Genomic DNA, 18,644 nt, shown 5'->3' on the forward strand with positions numbered 1-18,644 from the left:
TGGAAGTACTTTATATCAACATCTTATTTGCTTTTCATTTGTTTTCTAGCCTGTTCTCTTTCCCTCTCCCCATAACAATAAATTGATATCAGGTGTTTTTTTTTTCTTGCTTTATTCATTTTGAGATCTGTATTCTATCTGAGGCTACTGTCTTCTTTCTGCTTCCAGGAGCATGAGAAGAGGTGTTGGAGTGTTGACTTTAATTTGATGGATCCTAAACTCTTGGCTTCAGGTTCTGATGATGCAAAAGGTACCATTTGAATCTCTTTCTCAGCACCTCCTTCTCCCTGGCCCTCTTAACCGGAATTCCTTTCATTGGCAGAAATACAAATATTTACTGAAACTCATGTCAGTCCTTTGTGATTACTGATTATTAATTATTATTATTGTTGTTTTTTGAGATGGAGTCTCACTCTGTCACCCAGGCTGGAGTACAGTGGCACAATTGTGGCTCAGTGCAACTTCTGCCTCCCGGGTTCAAGCAATTCTCCTGCCTCACCCTCCCAAGTAGCTGGGATTACAGCCATGTGCCACCATGCCTGGCTAATTTTTTATATTTTTGGTAGAGACGGGATTTCACCACGTTAGCCAGACTGGTATCGAACTCCTGACCTCAAGTGATCTGCCCTGCTGCCTCGGCCTCTCAAAGTGCTGGGATTACAGGTGTGAGCCAGTTTTTTTTTTTTTTTTTTTTTTTTGAGATTGCGTTTCGCTGTGTTGCCCAGGCTGGAGTGCAGTGGCACAATCTCGACTCACTGCAACCTCTACCTCCTGCGTTCAAGCAATTCTCCTGCCTCAGCCTCCCATGTAACTGGGATTATAGGTGTCCACCACCACACTTGGCTAATTTTTTTTTTTTTTTTTTTTTGAGACGGAATCTCGCTCTGCTGCCCAGGCTGGGGTGCAGTGGGGTGATCTCGGCTCACTGCAACCTCCACCTCCCAGGTTCAAGCGATTCTCCTCTCTCACCCTCCCGAGTGGCTGGGATTACAGCCACGCACCACCACGTCTGGCTAATTTTTTGTATTTTTGGTAGAGACGGAGTTTCACCGTGTTAGCCAGACTGGTATTGAACTGACCTCAAGTGATCTGCCCTGCTGCCTCAGCCTCTCAAAGTGCTGGGATTACAGGTGTGAGCCAGTATTTTTTTTTTTTGAGATAGAGTTTTGCTGTGTCGCCCAGGCTGGAGTGCAGTGGTGCAATCTCGACTCACTGCAACCTCCACCTCCCGGGTTCAAGTGATTCTCCTGCCTCCACCTCCCATTTAGCTGGGATTATAGGTGTGTACCACCACACTTGGCTAATTTTTTTTTTTGAGACGTAATCTTGCTCTGCTGCCTAGGCTGGAGTGCAGTGGGGCAATCTCCGCTCACTGCAACCTCTGCCTCCCGGGTTCAAGCGATTCTTTTGCCTCAGTCTCCTGAGTAACTGGGCCTACAGGCACGTGCCACCGTGTCCGGCTAATTTTTGTATTTTTAGTAGAGATGGGGTTTTACCGTATTGGCCAGGCTGGTCTCGAACTCCTGACCTCATGACCTGCCTGCCTCAACCTCCCAAAGTGCTAGGATTACAGATATGAGCCACTGCAACTGGCTTCACCCAGTTAATTTTTTAAAAATGTTTAGTAGAGATGGGGTTTCACCGTGCTGGCCAGGCTGGTCTTGAACTTCTGACCTCCAGTGATCCACCCACCTTGACTTCCCAAAGTGCTGGAATTACCAGTGTGAGCCACCATGCCCAGCCTACTAATTATTTTTTTAAAAATCCAAGCAGGGGCCGGGCGCGGTGGCTCATGCTTGTAATCCCAGCACTTTGGGAGATTGAGGCGGGTGGATCACTTGAGGCCAGAAGTTTGAGAACAGCCTGGCCAATGTGGTGAAACCCCGTCTCTACTAAAAATACAATAATTAGCCAGGCGTGGTGGTGCAGGCCTGTGGTCCTAGCTACTGGGGGTGGCTGAAGCACAAGAATTGTTTGAACCCAGGAGGCAGAGGTTGTAGTGATTCCAGGTCTCGCCATTGTGCTACAGCCTGGATGACAGAGCGAGACTCTGTCTCAAAAAAAAAAAAAAGAAAAAATCCAAGCAGAGAAATTGATTTCTCTTCTTGAGTGAATGAAAAATTAATATACTGCATCCTTATTCTAATGATGTTTTTAGATTCATTCCACATGGAGACATTTAGAAATTGCTGCTATCTTATAATCAAGTCCTTTAGATAGATATACCACCAAATAACCTTTCTTTCCTGGAAATATTTAGAAATCTCTATGTGCTGCATTGTATTTTATTAAATTTCTATTGTATACTAAAATCTCTTAACGAAGTTCATCATATATCAAGGCAAAATTCTACATCACTTTTTGCCAATTTAATTGACCTTTTTTTTCTGTTTCTTGTATATCCATCTTTACTATTCACTGTTTTCTGTTTTTCCTTAATGTGCTGTTTTGGTCTGGTTCTTCTCACCATTAAGTGTATAAAGCTATGTTAACAGATTTATTTTATCTTAGCATTACTACCCTTAATTTCTTTGCCTTTTTCTTCTTTTCTGCCTATAACTTTCAGTATTGTTTTGATAGGCAAGGATAGCTCTAGCATCGGAAGCTTTATTTCGCATCATGTTGTACCGTTCCCTTTGGCCTTTTAATACATAAATGAAATAATGGAGCACAGCCTATTCTGTAAAAAGGGAAATAAACAAGACTGGACTGCCCCTAAAAAGTTTTGGGCCATAGAGTAGCAAGTTGTTTATTCCTACTATATACAGAATGGAATATCTTTTTTCGTTGATTTAAGAAATCATCAGCCAGGCATGGTGACTCACTCCTGTAATCCCAGCAATTTTGGAGGCTGAAGCAGGGGGATGGCTTGAAGGTCAGAAGTTCAAGACCAGCCTGCATGAGACCCTGTCTCTACAAAAAATTTTAAAAATTACCTGGGTGTGGTGGTGCGCACAGGTAGTCTCAGCTGCTTGGGAGACTGGGGCAGGAGGATCTCTTGAGCCCAATAATTCAAGGTTACAGTGAGTGATGATTGTGCCATGCTGTACTCCAGCTTGGATGACAGAGCAAGACCCCATCTCAGAAAAGAAAAAGAGAGAGGGAGGGAGAAGGGGATGGTGCAGAGAGGGAGAAGGAGAGAGGAAGGGAGGTGAGAAAACGAGGGAAGAGAGAGAAGAAAGAGCAAGAAAGTAAAGAAAGAAAAAAATTGTCCTTGAATTTCTAAATTAGTGAGAGCACCATGTTAAAATAGATATATTTATTTATTTTAGTTTTTTTATAGTGTTCTTTGATGCACAAAATTTTTTTCATTTTGAAGAAGTCCAGTTTGTCAGTTTGTTTATTTTTCCTTGTGTTGTCTGTGCCTTTGGTGTCATATCCAAGAAATCATTGCCAAATCCATTGTCATGAAGGTTTTCCCGTAAGTTTTCTTCTAAGAGTTTTTAACTTTTTAATTTTTGTTTTTTAAGATTTTTTATAGTTTTAAGCTCCTATATTTATGTCTTTGATCCATTTTGAGTTAATTTTTGTAATATGATGTTAACGATCCACCTTTATTCTTTTACCTATGGATATTTCATTTTTCCATCATCACTTGTTGAAAAGACTGTCCTTTCCCTATTGAATAGTCTGGCACCCTTGTCTAAAATTATTTGACCATATATGCAAGAGTTTATCTTTAGTCTTTCTCTGCTCTTCTGTTGGTTTATATGTCAGTACCACACTGTAAGGCTGTTTTGAAATCAGAAATTTTAAGTCCTCCATCTTTGTTCTTTTTCAAGATTGTTTCGGTTATTTGGGATCTCTTGAAATTCTATATGAATTTTAAGGAAATTTTTTTTTTTTTTCTGTGAAACATTCTCTGAGGTTTTGGTAAGGATTGAATTGAGGCTTATCGATATTACTGATCTTTTCAAACCACCGACTTTTGTTTCATTGATTTTTCTCATGTGGTTTATTGTTTTCATTCATCTATTTTTGCTCTAGTTTTTTTTTTTTCCTGCTTACTTTAGATTTAACTTGCTCTTATTTTCCTAGTTTTCTAAAGCAGAAGCTTACATTATTGATTTTAGATCTTCTAATATATGCATTCAGTACTACGAATTTCCCTTTATGTAGTGCTTTTGATTCATCCCACAAATTTTGATAAATTGTATTTTTGTTTTCACTTAGTTCTAAATATTTTAAATTTCCCCTGAGATTCCTTTTTTGATCTATGTGTTACTTAGAATTATTTGGGAATTTTTCAGCTATTTGTCTGTTGTTGATTTCTAGTTTAATTCCACTGTCATCTAACAGATACAATGTATGATCTCCAGTCTCGTATATTAACATGTTAAGATGTGTTTTATGGCCCCAGAATGTTGTGTGTCTTCGTAAAAGTTCTACATGAGCCTGAGAATAATGTGTATTCTACTGTTTGTGAAAGAAATAATCTGTAGATGTCAGTTATATCCAGTTGTTTGATGGTACCATTCAGTTTAGCTGTTTCCTTGCTCATTTTCTGATTGTTGGATCTGTCCATTTCTGATAAAGGGATGTGTATGGGCCTGTTTTTAGACTCTACATTGATCTGTGTATCTATCTTTTTCTTTTCTTTTTTTTTTTTTTTTTTTGAGATGGAGTCTAGCTCTGTTGCCCAGGCTGGAGTGCAATGATATGATCTTGGCTCACCACAACCTCCGCCTCTCGGGTTCAAGCGATTCTCCTGCCTCAGCCTCCTGAGTAGCTGGGATTACAGGCACAGGCCACCACACCTGGCTGATTTTTGTATTTTTAGTAGAGATGGCATTTCACCATATTGGTCAGGCTGGTCTCGAACTCTTGACCTTGTGATCTGCCCACCTTGGCCTCCCAAAGTGCTGGGATTACAGGCATGAGCCACCACGCCCAGCCGTATCTCTTCTTTTACTTGTACCATGTTGTCTTGATTTGTAGCTTGTAGTAAGTCTGAAATCAAGTAGTAAGTCCTTCATCCTTGTTTTTGAAAATGATTTTTAACTCTTCTATTTCCTTTGCCTTTTCATATACATTTTAGAATCAAGTTGCTAGTACCTACATAAAATCCTGCTGAGATTTTGATTGCCATTGTATTCAATCTATAGATCAATTTGGGAAAAATTAAAATCTTAATATACTGAGTCTTCTAGTCCATGAACATGGTTTATCTCTCCATATGTAGGGCTTTTATGATTTCTTTTTTCATAGTTTTGTCATTTTCAGCATGCAAGTTTTGCAGGTATTTTATTTTTTGGTGCTAATGAAAATGGTATTTTTAAAAATGTTTCATTCTTACTAGTTTATAGAAATACAATTGATATTTAAAATATAAACATTGTACCAATGTACTTGCTAAAGTCACTGTAGGTATAGATTACTTTTTCAGATTCCTTGGGATTTTCTACATAGCCAATTATGTCATCTGCAAATAGAGACATTAATACTTTTTCATTTTCAACTGTATGCCTTTCTTTCCCGTTCCTGCCTTGCTTTTTTGTACTGGCAAGGACTTCAGTATATTGGTAAATAGGAATGACAACAGTAAACGTTTCTTGCTTTGTTCCTGATCTTAGGGGGAAATCTTGCAGCTTTTCATCACTTAATATAATGACTAAATTAGGCTTTTAGTAGGCACCTGTGTCAAGTTAAAGACCTTTTTTTCCATTCCCTTGTTTGCTGAGAATTTTTATCATGAAGGATGTTGAATTTTGTTAAATACTTTTTATGCACTTATCATCATGTAGTTTCTCTTTCCTTTATTAATATTATGAATTATAGTCATTGACTTTCAAAACTTGAATTAGCCATACATTCCCAGGATAAACATGAATGTATTATTCTTTTTCTGTATTTCTAGATTTGACTTGAGGTTTTTTTGTTTGTTTGTTTTTTTCAGAGGGTGAAGTTTTTTGTTTTTTTTTTTTTCTGTTTTTGTAATTTTTTGTGACTTTGATATCAGGGTAATGCTGGCCTTATAAAATGATTTTCCTCTTCTATGTGCTATGTGTTTCTTTTCTTATTATACTTTTTTTTTTTTGAGACGGAGTCTTGCTCTGTCGTCCAGGCTGGAGTGAAGTGGCGTGATCTCGGCTCACTGCAACCTCCGCCTCCCAGGTTCATGCCATTCTCCTGCCTCAGCATCCCGAGTAGCTGGGACTACAGGCACCCGCCACCACACCTGGTTAATTTTTGTTTTTGTATATTTAGTAGAGACGGGGTTTCACTGTGTTAGCCAGGACGGTCTCGGATCTCCTGACCTCGTGATCCACCTGCCTCGGCCTCCCAAAGGGCTGGGATTACAGGCTTGAGTCACTGCGCCTGGCCTATTTTTTTGTTCTTAAATGTTTGGTAGAATCCGTCAGTGAAGCTTTCTGGGCGTGTAGTTTTCTTTGTTTGAAGGTTTTAACTAAGAATTTAATTTCCTTAGTAGATTTCGAACTAATAAACTTATCTGTCTCTTCTTGAGTGAAATTTTTGACAGTTCATTTCTTTCAGGGAATTGATACATTTTATTTGTTACAAGATTTATGGGCATCAAAGTCCATAAAATGCTCCTCCACTTACAATGGGATTACGGTCCCAATAAATCCATCATAAATTGAAAATGCATTTAATACTCCTAATCATAGCTTAGCCTAACCTACCTTAAATGTGCTCAGAATATTTACATTGGCCTACAATTAAGCAAAATAATCAAACACAAAGACTTTTACAATACAATGTTGAGTAATACAGGTAAAAGTATCATACCACATATCACTAGCCTGGTGAAATATCAAAATTCAAAATTTGAAGTATGGTTCCTACTGAATGCACATTACATTCTCACCATTCTAAAGTCAAAAAATCATAAGTTGAGCTATTTAAATTGGGGACTGTCTATATTTGTAATATACTCATATCTCTAGGGTTTGTAACCATGCTTTTTTTGTTTTTTTGTTTTTTTCATTACCTCTGAGAAGCTGTGATGAAGTCATGTTCTGTCTTTTATTCCTGATAATTGTTATTTTGTGTCCTCTGGTTTATTTATTGTTTATTAATTTAGGTCAGCTTGGCATTAGGTTCTTAATCTTTTCAAATGCTCAACTTTTGGTTTTGTTGATTTTTCTGTATTTTTGTATTTTTAATTTCATCGATTTCTGCCCATTTTTCTTCTTGCTTTGGGTTTAATTTCCTCCCCTTTCTAGTTTTTTGAAGATTGAAGTTTATGTCATTTAATTGATACTTCTGTCTTTTTAATCTGAACATTTTTTGTTATATACATTTCCCATTAAACACTACTTTAGCAAATTTTGAAACAAATTTGAAACCACATTTTCATGACTATTTACTATTATATTTGCTATTATATTATTTTCGTGACTATTATATTTGCTTTTCCATTCAGTTTAAAATTCTGTTTGATTTCTCTTGTTATTCTCTTGTTCATCTATGGGTTGTTTAAAGTATTTTTAAATTTCCTTAAAATTTTCAGAAATCATTCTGTTGCTGATTTATAACTTAATCCTCTTATGGTTAAAGGATATATTTTACATGGTGTTAATTTTTTTAATTTGTTATTTGTTTTATGGTCCAGAATATGAACTACCTTGATAAATATTTCAAATGCATTGAAAAGAAACTGTACTATAAATGCTGTTTGGTGAGTGTTCTGTAAGTGTCAGATCAAAGTTGTTGCTACTGTATTTCTGATTTTCTGTATGCTTGCTGTTTTTTTTTTTTTTTGGTCTCCTTGTTTTATTGATTATGAGACAGAAATGTTAAAGTCTGATTTTATTTCTCTGTTTAGTTACCTGTTTTGTGTGTAAGTGTGTTTTTACCTGATATATTTTGAAACTATTGTTAAGGGCATAAATATATTTGGGATTGCTATGTCTTGGTGGACTGAATCACTTGTTAATATATAATATCACTATCCCTGTCAATATTCCTCTGAAAACTACTTTGTCACATACTTATCAAACTATTGCTAGTAATCTCTTTTTCCTCTCCTCTGGGATTTTAATTATGTTAATGTATTAGACCCTTTCGATTTGTCTCACAGGCCTCATATTCTTTTTCTTGTCAATATTTTTTTCTCTTCAGATTGGGTAATTTATATTGTTCTGTCTTCTAGCTCATGATTCCTTCATCTGTCATCTCCATTTTGCAAAAATTTTCATTTGATTCTTTTAAAAAAATAGTTTCTATATATTCTCTGAGTACTTCTATCTTTCCATTAATTTTAAGTTTGTTTATTTTTACCCCATGGACTATAATTACAATAGTTGCTTTAAAATCTGTTTCATTTAATGTCTTGGGATACAACATCTAAACCTTAGGACTGACCTTTGTTAATTGTGTTTTCCTTTGAAAATTCTTCACATTTTCTTGGGTTTTTGTATGTTGAATAATTTTGGGGTTGTCTCTTAGCCATTTTGAATATTATATTGTAAGATGTTGGGTCCTGTTTAAATTGTGTGGGAAATGTTGGTTTTTTGTTTGTTTCTTCATTTCTTAGTAGGTGATCAGTTGGCTTAGATTTAGACTGTAAGTTCTGTCTTGCTTTCCCTAGGTGATTGTTGCCTTGTCAAAGGAAACAATCCATTTAGTTCTCAGAGCTTTTGTCGTGGTACTTTGAGTCTGCCTAATGCACGTGCCAGTTAGAGCTTAGTTTAGAACTTGGGTCATCTTTTCAACTGTAGTTAAGTGCACAAAGCATTTGCTGCTCTGCTTTGTGTCCATCTTGCACATACACAGCTCAGAAGTGACTGTGCCAGTGAATGCACAGAACTGTAGAATCTCTTTCTGCATTACTTTCTTTCCAGGTTTCTCCCCGACTCTTTATCTCCCAGGGCCCCCTTTTACTGATACTTTGTCAAGAAAGTTGAGTTGTTTCATTTTAGGAGACTTTAGTGCCCAGTCTACTGCTGAATTCTGTTAGTGGGGCCCGCCACAAGGGCAAAGAAGCAAGAGAATAAATAAGAAAAATATAATGGGGATTCGCCTTTTTCATATTCGTTATATCACGGATGCTTCTTTTTTATATACACAGAGTTTTACTCTAAGTATTAGCTTCTCATACTGCTGTAGCTCTGTGACTGAAGCCCACCCATGGGGAAAAGTTGGAGGAGGAAAAGAGTAAGTAAAAAGGAAAAAATTACTCCCAATCCCCTGGTTTGCCAAAGCCATTAATAAACACAACAATTTTACTTAGTGTTTGTTGCTTGAGGTGCTGACTTTAGCTTGCCAAGGGAGAAGAGAGGGGGAAAAATGGTACTCTTCATCTCCTGAATTTCATTTAAGTTTAGAATTCTCTCCTGGAAATGACTATTTTTGTTTACTTTTTCAGTTTCCTCATATAGTTGCTTTTGTTTTTTGGATATTGTCCAGAGTAAACTCAAAGTGAGAGAGATTGGCTTACTCTCTTAGCTTGGCAGTAAAAGTCTCAAATGCTTTTAAGCCCATCTCAAGAGTATTATTTAGTGTTACTTAAATGTATTTATTACTCTTGTCTGTTTGATGATCATATAAAATATTGCCTTTGTGATAACTTTATAGTTAGAGAATATTTTAAATCACTTATTTTATACAAATATATTTTGCTTATTTTGTGTATTTTGTGTTTAGTAAATGTTTAACTGAGGAATTTTTTAAACAGCTTTTTTTTATTGCTTAAATAAAAACAGTTCATATGAATATTTTTCCTACATATGCTGTATATTTTAAAAATAAGTTAGTTCCAAGTATATATGCACATAATTACATGTTAAAGAACCATCATTATGTAACAGCTAATCAGAAAGGAATTTTATGAGTCATTTTAAAGGTTCTTTTGGAGAAATATATTTTCCTTTTTAAATATGTTTAAATATGTTTAAAATTGTTTGCAATAAATAATCTTGCCTTTCAATTAAACACATTGTTTAATGGTATTTTTCTTTAAATGTGAGTTTGAAGAATTTAGACTGTATGATAGCAGAAGTTACACGTTCTTCTTCATTCCAGATTTCCTTAATATTATTATTATTATTATTTTGAGACAGAGTTTTGCTCTTGTTGCCCAGGCTGGAGTGCAATGGCACAATCTCAGCTCACTGCAGCCTCCACCACCCGGGTTCAAGCAGTTCTCCTGCCTCAGCCTCCCAAGTAGCTGGGGTTACAGGCATGTTCCCCCCACCACCGCCCCTGAGAGCTGGCTAATTTTGTGTTTTTTTAATAGAGATGGGGTTTTCACCATGTTGGTCAAGCTGGTCTCCAACTCCTGATCTTAAGTGATCCACCCATCTCGGCCTCCCAAGGTGCTGGGATTACAGGCATGAGCCACCGCACCTGGCCCTTCATTCCAAATTTTCTTGGTTGCATAAGTTAATGCACAAGTGACAACTGTGAAGTCTTGGTAGATTTTAGAAATCAGTTACTGAAACTCATGCTGATTGTAATGCTTCTACTTTTTCATCAGCAGATTAAATAACTGTTAATAAATAGCATTATTATAACAGTTATTATAATTTATAACTTTAGAGATAATTACCTTTCCTATAAGTTAAAGCTTTACTAAGTATATTCTCTCTTGAATTTAAATGAAATGTTAAGGACTTATGTTGATCAGCATCCATCATGGCCTCCAGGGATCTCTGCCTCCTAGTATTCTTATGCTTGTGTAGTTCCCCTTCACCTACCTTGTTCCAGGCTTCATTTATGTGACCAATAGATGTCTCTTCTAAAATTAGGTTATAAAAGACACTGTAGCCTCTATCTTCATCATTTTCTCTCTTTACAGTCGCTTGGTTTGGGAGAAACATCTGCATTGTCACAAGCCCACATGGTGGGGAACTGAAGCCTTATGCCAAAAGTCATGTTGAGTGAGCTTGGAAGTGGTAGTTTAATAGTCTAGAGTCCTAGCAGGGACAGCGCAACTACAGTGTGTTGAGACTGAGCCACAACTACCTGGCTTACCTGCTTTGAGATTCTTGACCTCCAAAACTGTGTGAGATAGTAAATGTTTGCTGTTTTAAGTAGCTAAGCTTTAGGGCAGTTTGCTGTATGACAATGTCTAGCTACTAATACAAGGTCTGTTGTTTCCCTTTGACAAGGTTTTTAAGAGTCAAGCTTATTTATATTTGGTAAACAGTGTTAAAGTTTACATCTTTGTATTTAATCTTTCATACTTTTTATAGAGGTATAAAACAATACACATTGCCCCTCAGTTTTATGGTAGTTTTTGTTGAAATAGCACTCTCCCTTTTTACTCATATGGATAACTTTCTGTTTTCTGTAGGACCTGGACAGTAGTTTAGAAGCGAGTCTGGAAGAATTACATATGAAACTTACTCATATTTGCACATCCTCATTAAAGCTTTGGGCTGTTTTACTGTGTCAGACTTCTGTCCCTGTTTTCTCTTTCTTTGGTAATGAATTCTTTCTTAGGATACTTTGATGCAAATAGACATGTAGTAGGCCCTGTCAGAGAAACTCAGAAACATAAACCTTGCACACTGGAACTGAATCTGATGTTATTATAGATAAGCAATATCTTGTTCTCTATTTTTGGAAACAATTTTAGCAAACTACTTTGGGGAATGATTCACTCAAATTTTACAGATTATTAGATGATATACTTTATTCTGTAGTGTAGTTGGATTTTTTAAGATTCAGTATTTCAAAATCGAACTGAAAAATTAGGTGACACTTAAAAGACACTTTACACATTAACGTTAAAGAAATAAAACTTGTATAGAACACTTAGTGTTAAGTAACGAATTTATGGCCAACTAGATAGAGTATGTTTCTTTATTTTAACCTCCTAATTATGGTATGATTTTCCTAATGGTTACTCTTTTGATTATTTACTGAGAGCCAAAGGAGGCCATATGTAAATAAATATGGTGTATTTTATTTGATTTAATTGCTTTAGCTCTTCACCTAGAAGATGATATTTTCTTTTAAATTTACCTTTCAAAGGGAATTTTCATCAATAAATTCTGAAATTTAAATTTTGGAAGTTAAATGAAATTCTTACTACCATCCTTGTAAGGAAAAAGTAACAGTAAAGATGTTCTTATTAATTTGTATACTGTCTCCTTATTTTGAGGATCGCCTCATTTATATTTGGCTTAGTTTCTTCTCACACTTGTTGATTTCTTCTACACTTCCTCCAAAAGATTATACTATTTTATCTTTCGATCTGTGATGCCATCTTAGGATATTAAATAGATTTCAATATTATTTCATTATATTTGTTGTATTAGTTTTTTAGGGCTACCATAAGAAAGCATACCACAAACAGGCTGGCTTAAGACAACAGAAATTTGTTCTGTCATAGTACTGGAGACCAGAAGCCCAAAATTAGATTGTTGGCAGGGCCACACTCTCTGTGAAGGCTCTGGGGAAAAATTATTTCTTGTCTCCTTCCTAATTTCTGGTTATTGACAGTCATTCTTATTATTTGTTGGCTTGTAGCTGTATCATTCTAGTCTTGGCTCTCTTCACACATGGCCTTCTTCTCACTGTGCCTTTGTCTCTAAATCTCTCTCTCCTTATGAAGACACCAGTCAATGGATTTAGGACCCATCCTAATCTAGTCTGATGTAATTTTAACTTTATTACATTTGCAAATACCCTATTTCCAAATAAGGTGATGTTCACAAGTACCTGGGGTTAGGACTGAAACATGTCTTTTTGGGGAACACAATTAACACCTGTTTTGTTTAATAACCACCAAAATTATTGTAATCTCTATACCGCTTTTCCATGCTGTATTCATTTAGTGTATCTTTATTTTTAATCTTAGTTACCCTTGTAGCTCAGACAGTTATATTGAATTCTAATATCTTATATATTGAAAATTATAATCATGGGGGTTAATGTTGTGACTTATTTAAATAATGTTAATGATTACTGCATTGAGAAAATTACCATGAAATTAGAAAAGACCTGCCACACTTCTAACTTAACTATCATTCTGTCAGTACTGTTTTTTTCTCACTTATATTTAATTAACATTAAACAATGATACATAATGCTTGTTTGTAAAGGTTTTTAGTGATTATAAGTGGGGTTATGGGCACAGTAAGTTCTCCATACTTGTCTATTGTGAATTACCTTTGGGCCTAGGCTGTTAGAGTATAATCCAGTCAAAGTCTGCTTAATAATCTAATTTTTAAGTTCTATGTTCGGCATGTTGACTTTTAATTCCAGGTAGCCATCTCATCTTAGAATTGTGTGTCGTGATTGACCAAATGATTGTGTTTTGATTGAAATAGTACATCATGCTTATTGGAGAATAACATGCAACAAATCAAATATTGCTATTTAAAAATCTTACTCCATCTCTACTTAAAAAAAAAAAATTAGCCAGGCGTGGTGGTGTGCACCTGTAGTCCTAGTTACTCAGGAGGCTGAAATGGGAGGATCACTTGAATCCAGGAGTCCAAGGCTGCAGTGAGCTATGATCATGCCAGTGCACTCCAGGATGGGTGGCACAGTTTGAGACCTTGTCTCAAAAAAAAACTACTACTAATAATAATGATTCTTATTTTAATATTGAGCGTCTTAGTTTACTGTGGGAAAGCTAATAAATTTATCAGATTGTATATTAGCAACATTTTTTGATAATGATTAATTTCTACTTGAAGATTTCACATATTAAATTAAATTCTTATGTAATCCCATTTCATAGAAGTGGTATTTATTGGAACCAGTTTTATTTATTCACTGCTGTCTACAGGTTACTGTATCAGTATTTCTAAAAATATTCTAAGATTTTTTACTATGCTTCCATTCCCAATACTGGTTTCCAACCCTGAATTCATGTTAGAATCACCTGGAGAGCTTTTTTAAAAAACACCAGTACCTGGACCCTATCTGGGTATTGTCCTGGATGGGACACTGGGACAGATTGAAAGGTGGATAGGAAGATTTTGTTGTTGTTGTTAATGTTCATTTATTTATTCTAATGTGCATCCAGGATGGCAACTTATATACTGAAAGTCTATTTTATGGGTGTATCCTGTCTTATTGTTTTTATTGTTGAAAAATGATATGATAGTTGCTCTGGTACCTTTGTAAAATGGCAACTTATTTTCTGCTTCTGCTTTCAAATCAGACCTATTTTGCTTAGTTAGCTTTGCTCTCCCTAATCATTACAAATTTTAATATATATCACTGGATTAGACTACTTATTCAAATCCAAAACCAAAATTTTGAAATTTAACTAAATAATTCTAGAATATATTACTTTAGACATATTTAAGTTGTGTAACTGAATTACTACATAAAAATTTAAAATCACGAAATTCTTAATTGAAAGATAAAATAAGAACAGTTTCCAAGTGCTTTAAAGATGTTTGTGTACATTTTCATATTTATGATGTATATCAGTATACAGTCATACGCACACACATTTAAAGAATAATTGGCTGGGCCCAGTGGCTCACATCTGTAATCTCAACATTTTGGGAGGCTGAGGTGGGCAGATTGCTTGAGCCCAGGAGTTTGAGACCAATCTCAGCAACGTGACGAAACCTTGTCTTTACAAAAAAAATAGAAAACAGGTAGCCAGGCCTGGTGGCACACACCTAGCTACCTGGGAGGCTGAGTGGGGAGAATCACCTGAGCCTAGGAGGTAGAGGCTGCCTGAAGTGAGGCATGATTGTGCCACTGCACTCCAGCCTGGATGACAGAGTGAGGAGACCCTATCTCGAAAATAATAATAATAATAAAAAGAATAATATATATAAAACTATATATATATAAAAAAAACAAATATACCACCTAGCTCCAGATTGCTTTTTTTGTTCCTGTCTTTTATGTCTTAGTTGTGGGTCTGTGTTACATCTGAGTATAAATTTATCATTTATCTATATTGATTTTTCCTTTTTATTGATTTTTCTTTTTTTATTTTATTTTATTTCATTTCATTTCATTTTTTTTTTTTGGTGGCATGATCTCAGCTCACTGCAACCTCTGCCTCCTGGACTCAAGTGATTATTCCACCTCAGCTTCCTGAGTAGCCAGGACTACAGGCCTGCACCACCATGCCCAGCTAACTTTTGTATTTTTGTGGAGACAGGGTTTCACCATGTTGCCCACGCTGGTCTCTTAACTCCTGAGCTCAAGTGATCTGCTGCCTCAGCCTCCCAAAGTGCTGTGATTACAGTCATGAGCCACCGTGCCCTACCTTTTTATCTATATTGATTTTTGACATGGAAACTAAGCTCTCTTGGTTTTAATGTTATTCTGTTATTCAGTCATTCAGTGATATGGTTTGGCTGTGTCCCCACCCAGATCTCACCTTGAATTGTAGTAATCCCCATGTGTCAAGGATGGGGCCAGGTGGAGATAATTGAACCATAGCAGGTGGTTTCTCCCATACTTTTCTCGTGGTAATGAATAAGTCTCATGAGATCAGATGGTTTTATAAATGGGAGTTCCCCTGCACAGGCTCTCTTGCCTGCCCCAGGTAAGACATGACTTTGCTCCTCATTCACCTTCTGCCATTGTTGTGAGTCCTCCTCAGCCATGTGGAACTGTGAGTCAATTAAACCTCTTTTTTTTTTTTTTTTTTAATAAATTACCCAGTTTCAGGTATCTTTTTATTAGCAGTGCAAGAACAGACAAATACATGCAGCTTTAACACTTTTAGTCCTAGTAAACCAAATGTTTTAGAGTGGCACAAAAAGATTTCTGGAGCAATAAGCAAACTTACCCAAGTTACAGAAGCATTTACTAATGTATTATTTGTTTCTCTTTTTGTTTTTATTGTCCTTTGCCCTTAGTGAAGCTGTGGTCTACCAATCTAGACAACTCAGTGGCAAGCATTGAGGCAAAGGCTAATGTGTGCTGTGTTAAATTCAGCCCCTCTTCCAGATACCATTTGGCTTTCGGCTGTGCAGGTAAGAAATGAAAGCAGATTTGTCCTCCTTTGATGTTGGTTAAATATCATGGTAAGGATAGGAGAGCATTTTAAAACAAATAACTCTTTTGTAGGTTTAAATGTTGTTTTTATTATTAGGCTCTAAATTAGAAGTATACAGTATGCCATCATTACTCATTTAGTGCTGTACCTTAATTGCACTATTCTGTCACTTATCTTTAATACATAGATATGAATTTGTTAATTTTTGTCATTTTTCTTAGTGTTTATATGCATGAATTAATGCTTATTACTTATTCACAAACATAAGGTCATAATAACATTTAAACAAGCTATTATTAAGCTATATTGTATAGGCACGGGAACACTTTTTTTAAGGCAAACTATTCTTTCAACAATTATTTATTGAGTCCCTACTATGCACAAAGCACTCATCTAGGGACAGTGAATAAGACATAGTCTTGTATCATGGAGTTCATGCTAACATAGTATTCAAAAAATGTTTGCTATTATTATCATACCAAATAATCATTTGGTAAATTATTTTTCTTAACTAAGGTGACCATATGTCTATGTTTGCCTGGGATAGTCCTAGTTCACACCGTTTGTACCGTTGTATTTACTATTAGTGCCCTCTTTCATTCACAAAAGTGTCATGAGTTGGAAGGAAGATAAATCATATGGTCACCCTACCCTTAATTTTTTTATCTTTGATATTTTCCCCCTTGAATATTTACTAAAATAGTAAATACTTGTAATTTGGCTTCTGAATGGTGAAGTCTTGTTTTTTATTAATAATATCAGGGTTTTACAAAAAAAATACAAGTTAGCACCATATGATAGAGACAGTAGCAACTTCTAAAAAAAGGAAATGCATAATTTAAACCATGTCAGTATACTTTTTCCTTTTGTTCAATTCAGTGTGTCACTGGGCTACTGACATAATTTCATAGTTCAGTTTAAGGAGGACATGGACTAATGTAGATGTGGGTAAAATTCTCTTTTTTTTAGCTTATAGAATTTATTTTTAATGATTACATGCTGTTTTCATTTGAACCTACTTCTGTCTTGTTTAAATACTTACTTTGTCACGAATTAGAAATGTGACCTTGAGCAAGTTCTTTAACTTTCTTCCAAGTTTTTTTTATCTTTAACATAGAAGTAGAGCTGTTTGGGGCTGTTATGAGGATTATGGAAAAAAGATTCTTTGTGTAAAGTTCTTATAGTTGTTATTTTTATTATTAATATGTATTCAATTAAAATATATACTCTTAGTTTATTGAGTTTGAGTGTATGTTCTGTTTTATAAACACACTCACTGGCCATCATTTATGGATATATTTTATCAGTATTTAATTAATTTGTACCAATGCCAGATATGAATATTATCAAATTTTCTCCTTCTTGGAAAATAGGAACCTACTTTAAAAATGCTTCCGCTATCTGCTAGGCAGTTTTCCCCACTATTATACATTTTCATACATTTCTTAGTTATTTTTCTCATTTAATTTTCCATGTAAGCTTTAAGATTTATAGTTTTCCAATTCTAGAAAAATTCTTTTGGGATTCTTATCAGACTTCCTTGTATTTATTTGCTGATTTTAGAACCATTGGCATTATTGTGATACTATGGCTTTCCACAGTTACATGGGGTGTCTTTTTTATTTGGGTTTTCTTTTTTTTTTGTTTTTGTTTTTGTTTTGAGACAGGGTCACCCAGGTTGAGTACAGTGGCACAATCACAGCTCACTGCAGCCTGGTCCTCCCTGGCTCAAGTGATCCTCCAACCTCAGCCTCCCAAGTAGCTGGGACTACAGGTGTGCACCACCACACCTGGCTAATTTTTGTATTTTTCATAGAGATGAGGTTTTGCCATGTTGCTCAGGCTGTTCTCAAACTCCTGGGCTCAAGCAGTCTGCCTACCTCAGTTTCCCAAAGTGCTGGGATCACTGCGCCCTGGCTATTGTTTGGGTTGTTTTCTGTCTTTCAGTGAGATTTTATAATTTACTTACTTTAGGTTCTGGACTTTTCTGGTCAATTTTTTTTCCCATATATGTTACCATTTTTCTTATTTTTAATAAAATTTTATTTTCCTCTCCTTTTTTTAGGTTTTTTTTTTTTGCTAAATGTAGACAAAACTTGTTCATATTTGGATATTTGTTTTATATCTTGGGACCTTATAAATTTTTCTCATTAAGTCTAGTAGCTTTTTAGTAGTGTTTGGGTTATCTGTTTATACTTGATATCTGCCCAAAGCAATAATTGCATTTCTTCTTTTCCAATGATTTATCACATTCTCTACCTCTAAGGCAGAGTTATACTAGTGATAGCATCCTCCCCCATCTATTTCATTTAGTTGAATGAGCTTTAGTGTTCTGCTGTTTAGAATATCTACTTTTGAAAAATAATTTATTATATTCAAATTGTTTTACTTTACTGTTTCTTAATTAGAAGCAAAACAGTATTTTATCAAGTACCTTTTAGCACCAATTGATGCTTATGCTTTTTCTAACACTGAATTGTATTTTTCTTGAATGAACCTTGCTTTGGCATAATGTAGAATTATTTTGATAAATTACTATATTTAATTGGTAATTTTAAATCCATATATTAAATTAGCCTATTATTCATTTTATCTTTTTTAACTATCTTGGCCATTTTTAACATCAATAGTTTTGTAATTTTCAGTGTAGAAGTCTTGAACTTCTTTTGTTAAATTTATCCTTATTTTGTTATTTTAATTTCTGTTGTGAATGGAATTGCTTTTAAATTTTATTTTTTGATTGTTT

General features: G+C 35.2%; 1 protein-coding gene across 4 annotated transcripts in view; it reads left to right on the top strand.

Moving 5' to 3' along the window:
- The window catches only part of COP1 (COP1 E3 ubiquitin ligase), a 263,415-nt gene that overhangs the window by 166,894 nt on the left and 77,877 nt on the right, over window positions 1–18,644 (top strand). For all 4 annotated transcript variants that reach the window (XM_054475121.2, XM_054475142.2, XM_054475131.2 and 1 more), the window contains 2 exons: window positions 169–250; window positions 15,759–15,875. In XM_054475121.2, coding sequence (XP_054331096.1) covers window positions 169–250; window positions 15,759–15,875 — 199 coding nt within the window. The remainder of the gene's footprint in view (window positions 1–168; window positions 251–15,758; window positions 15,876–18,644) is intronic.

Source organism: Pongo pygmaeus, chromosome 1 (assembly GCF_028885625.2).
Source record: "Pongo pygmaeus isolate AG05252 chromosome 1, NHGRI_mPonPyg2-v2.0_pri, whole genome shotgun sequence".
Classification (NCBI taxonomy): Eukaryota; Metazoa; Chordata; class Mammalia; order Primates; family Hominidae; genus Pongo; species Pongo pygmaeus.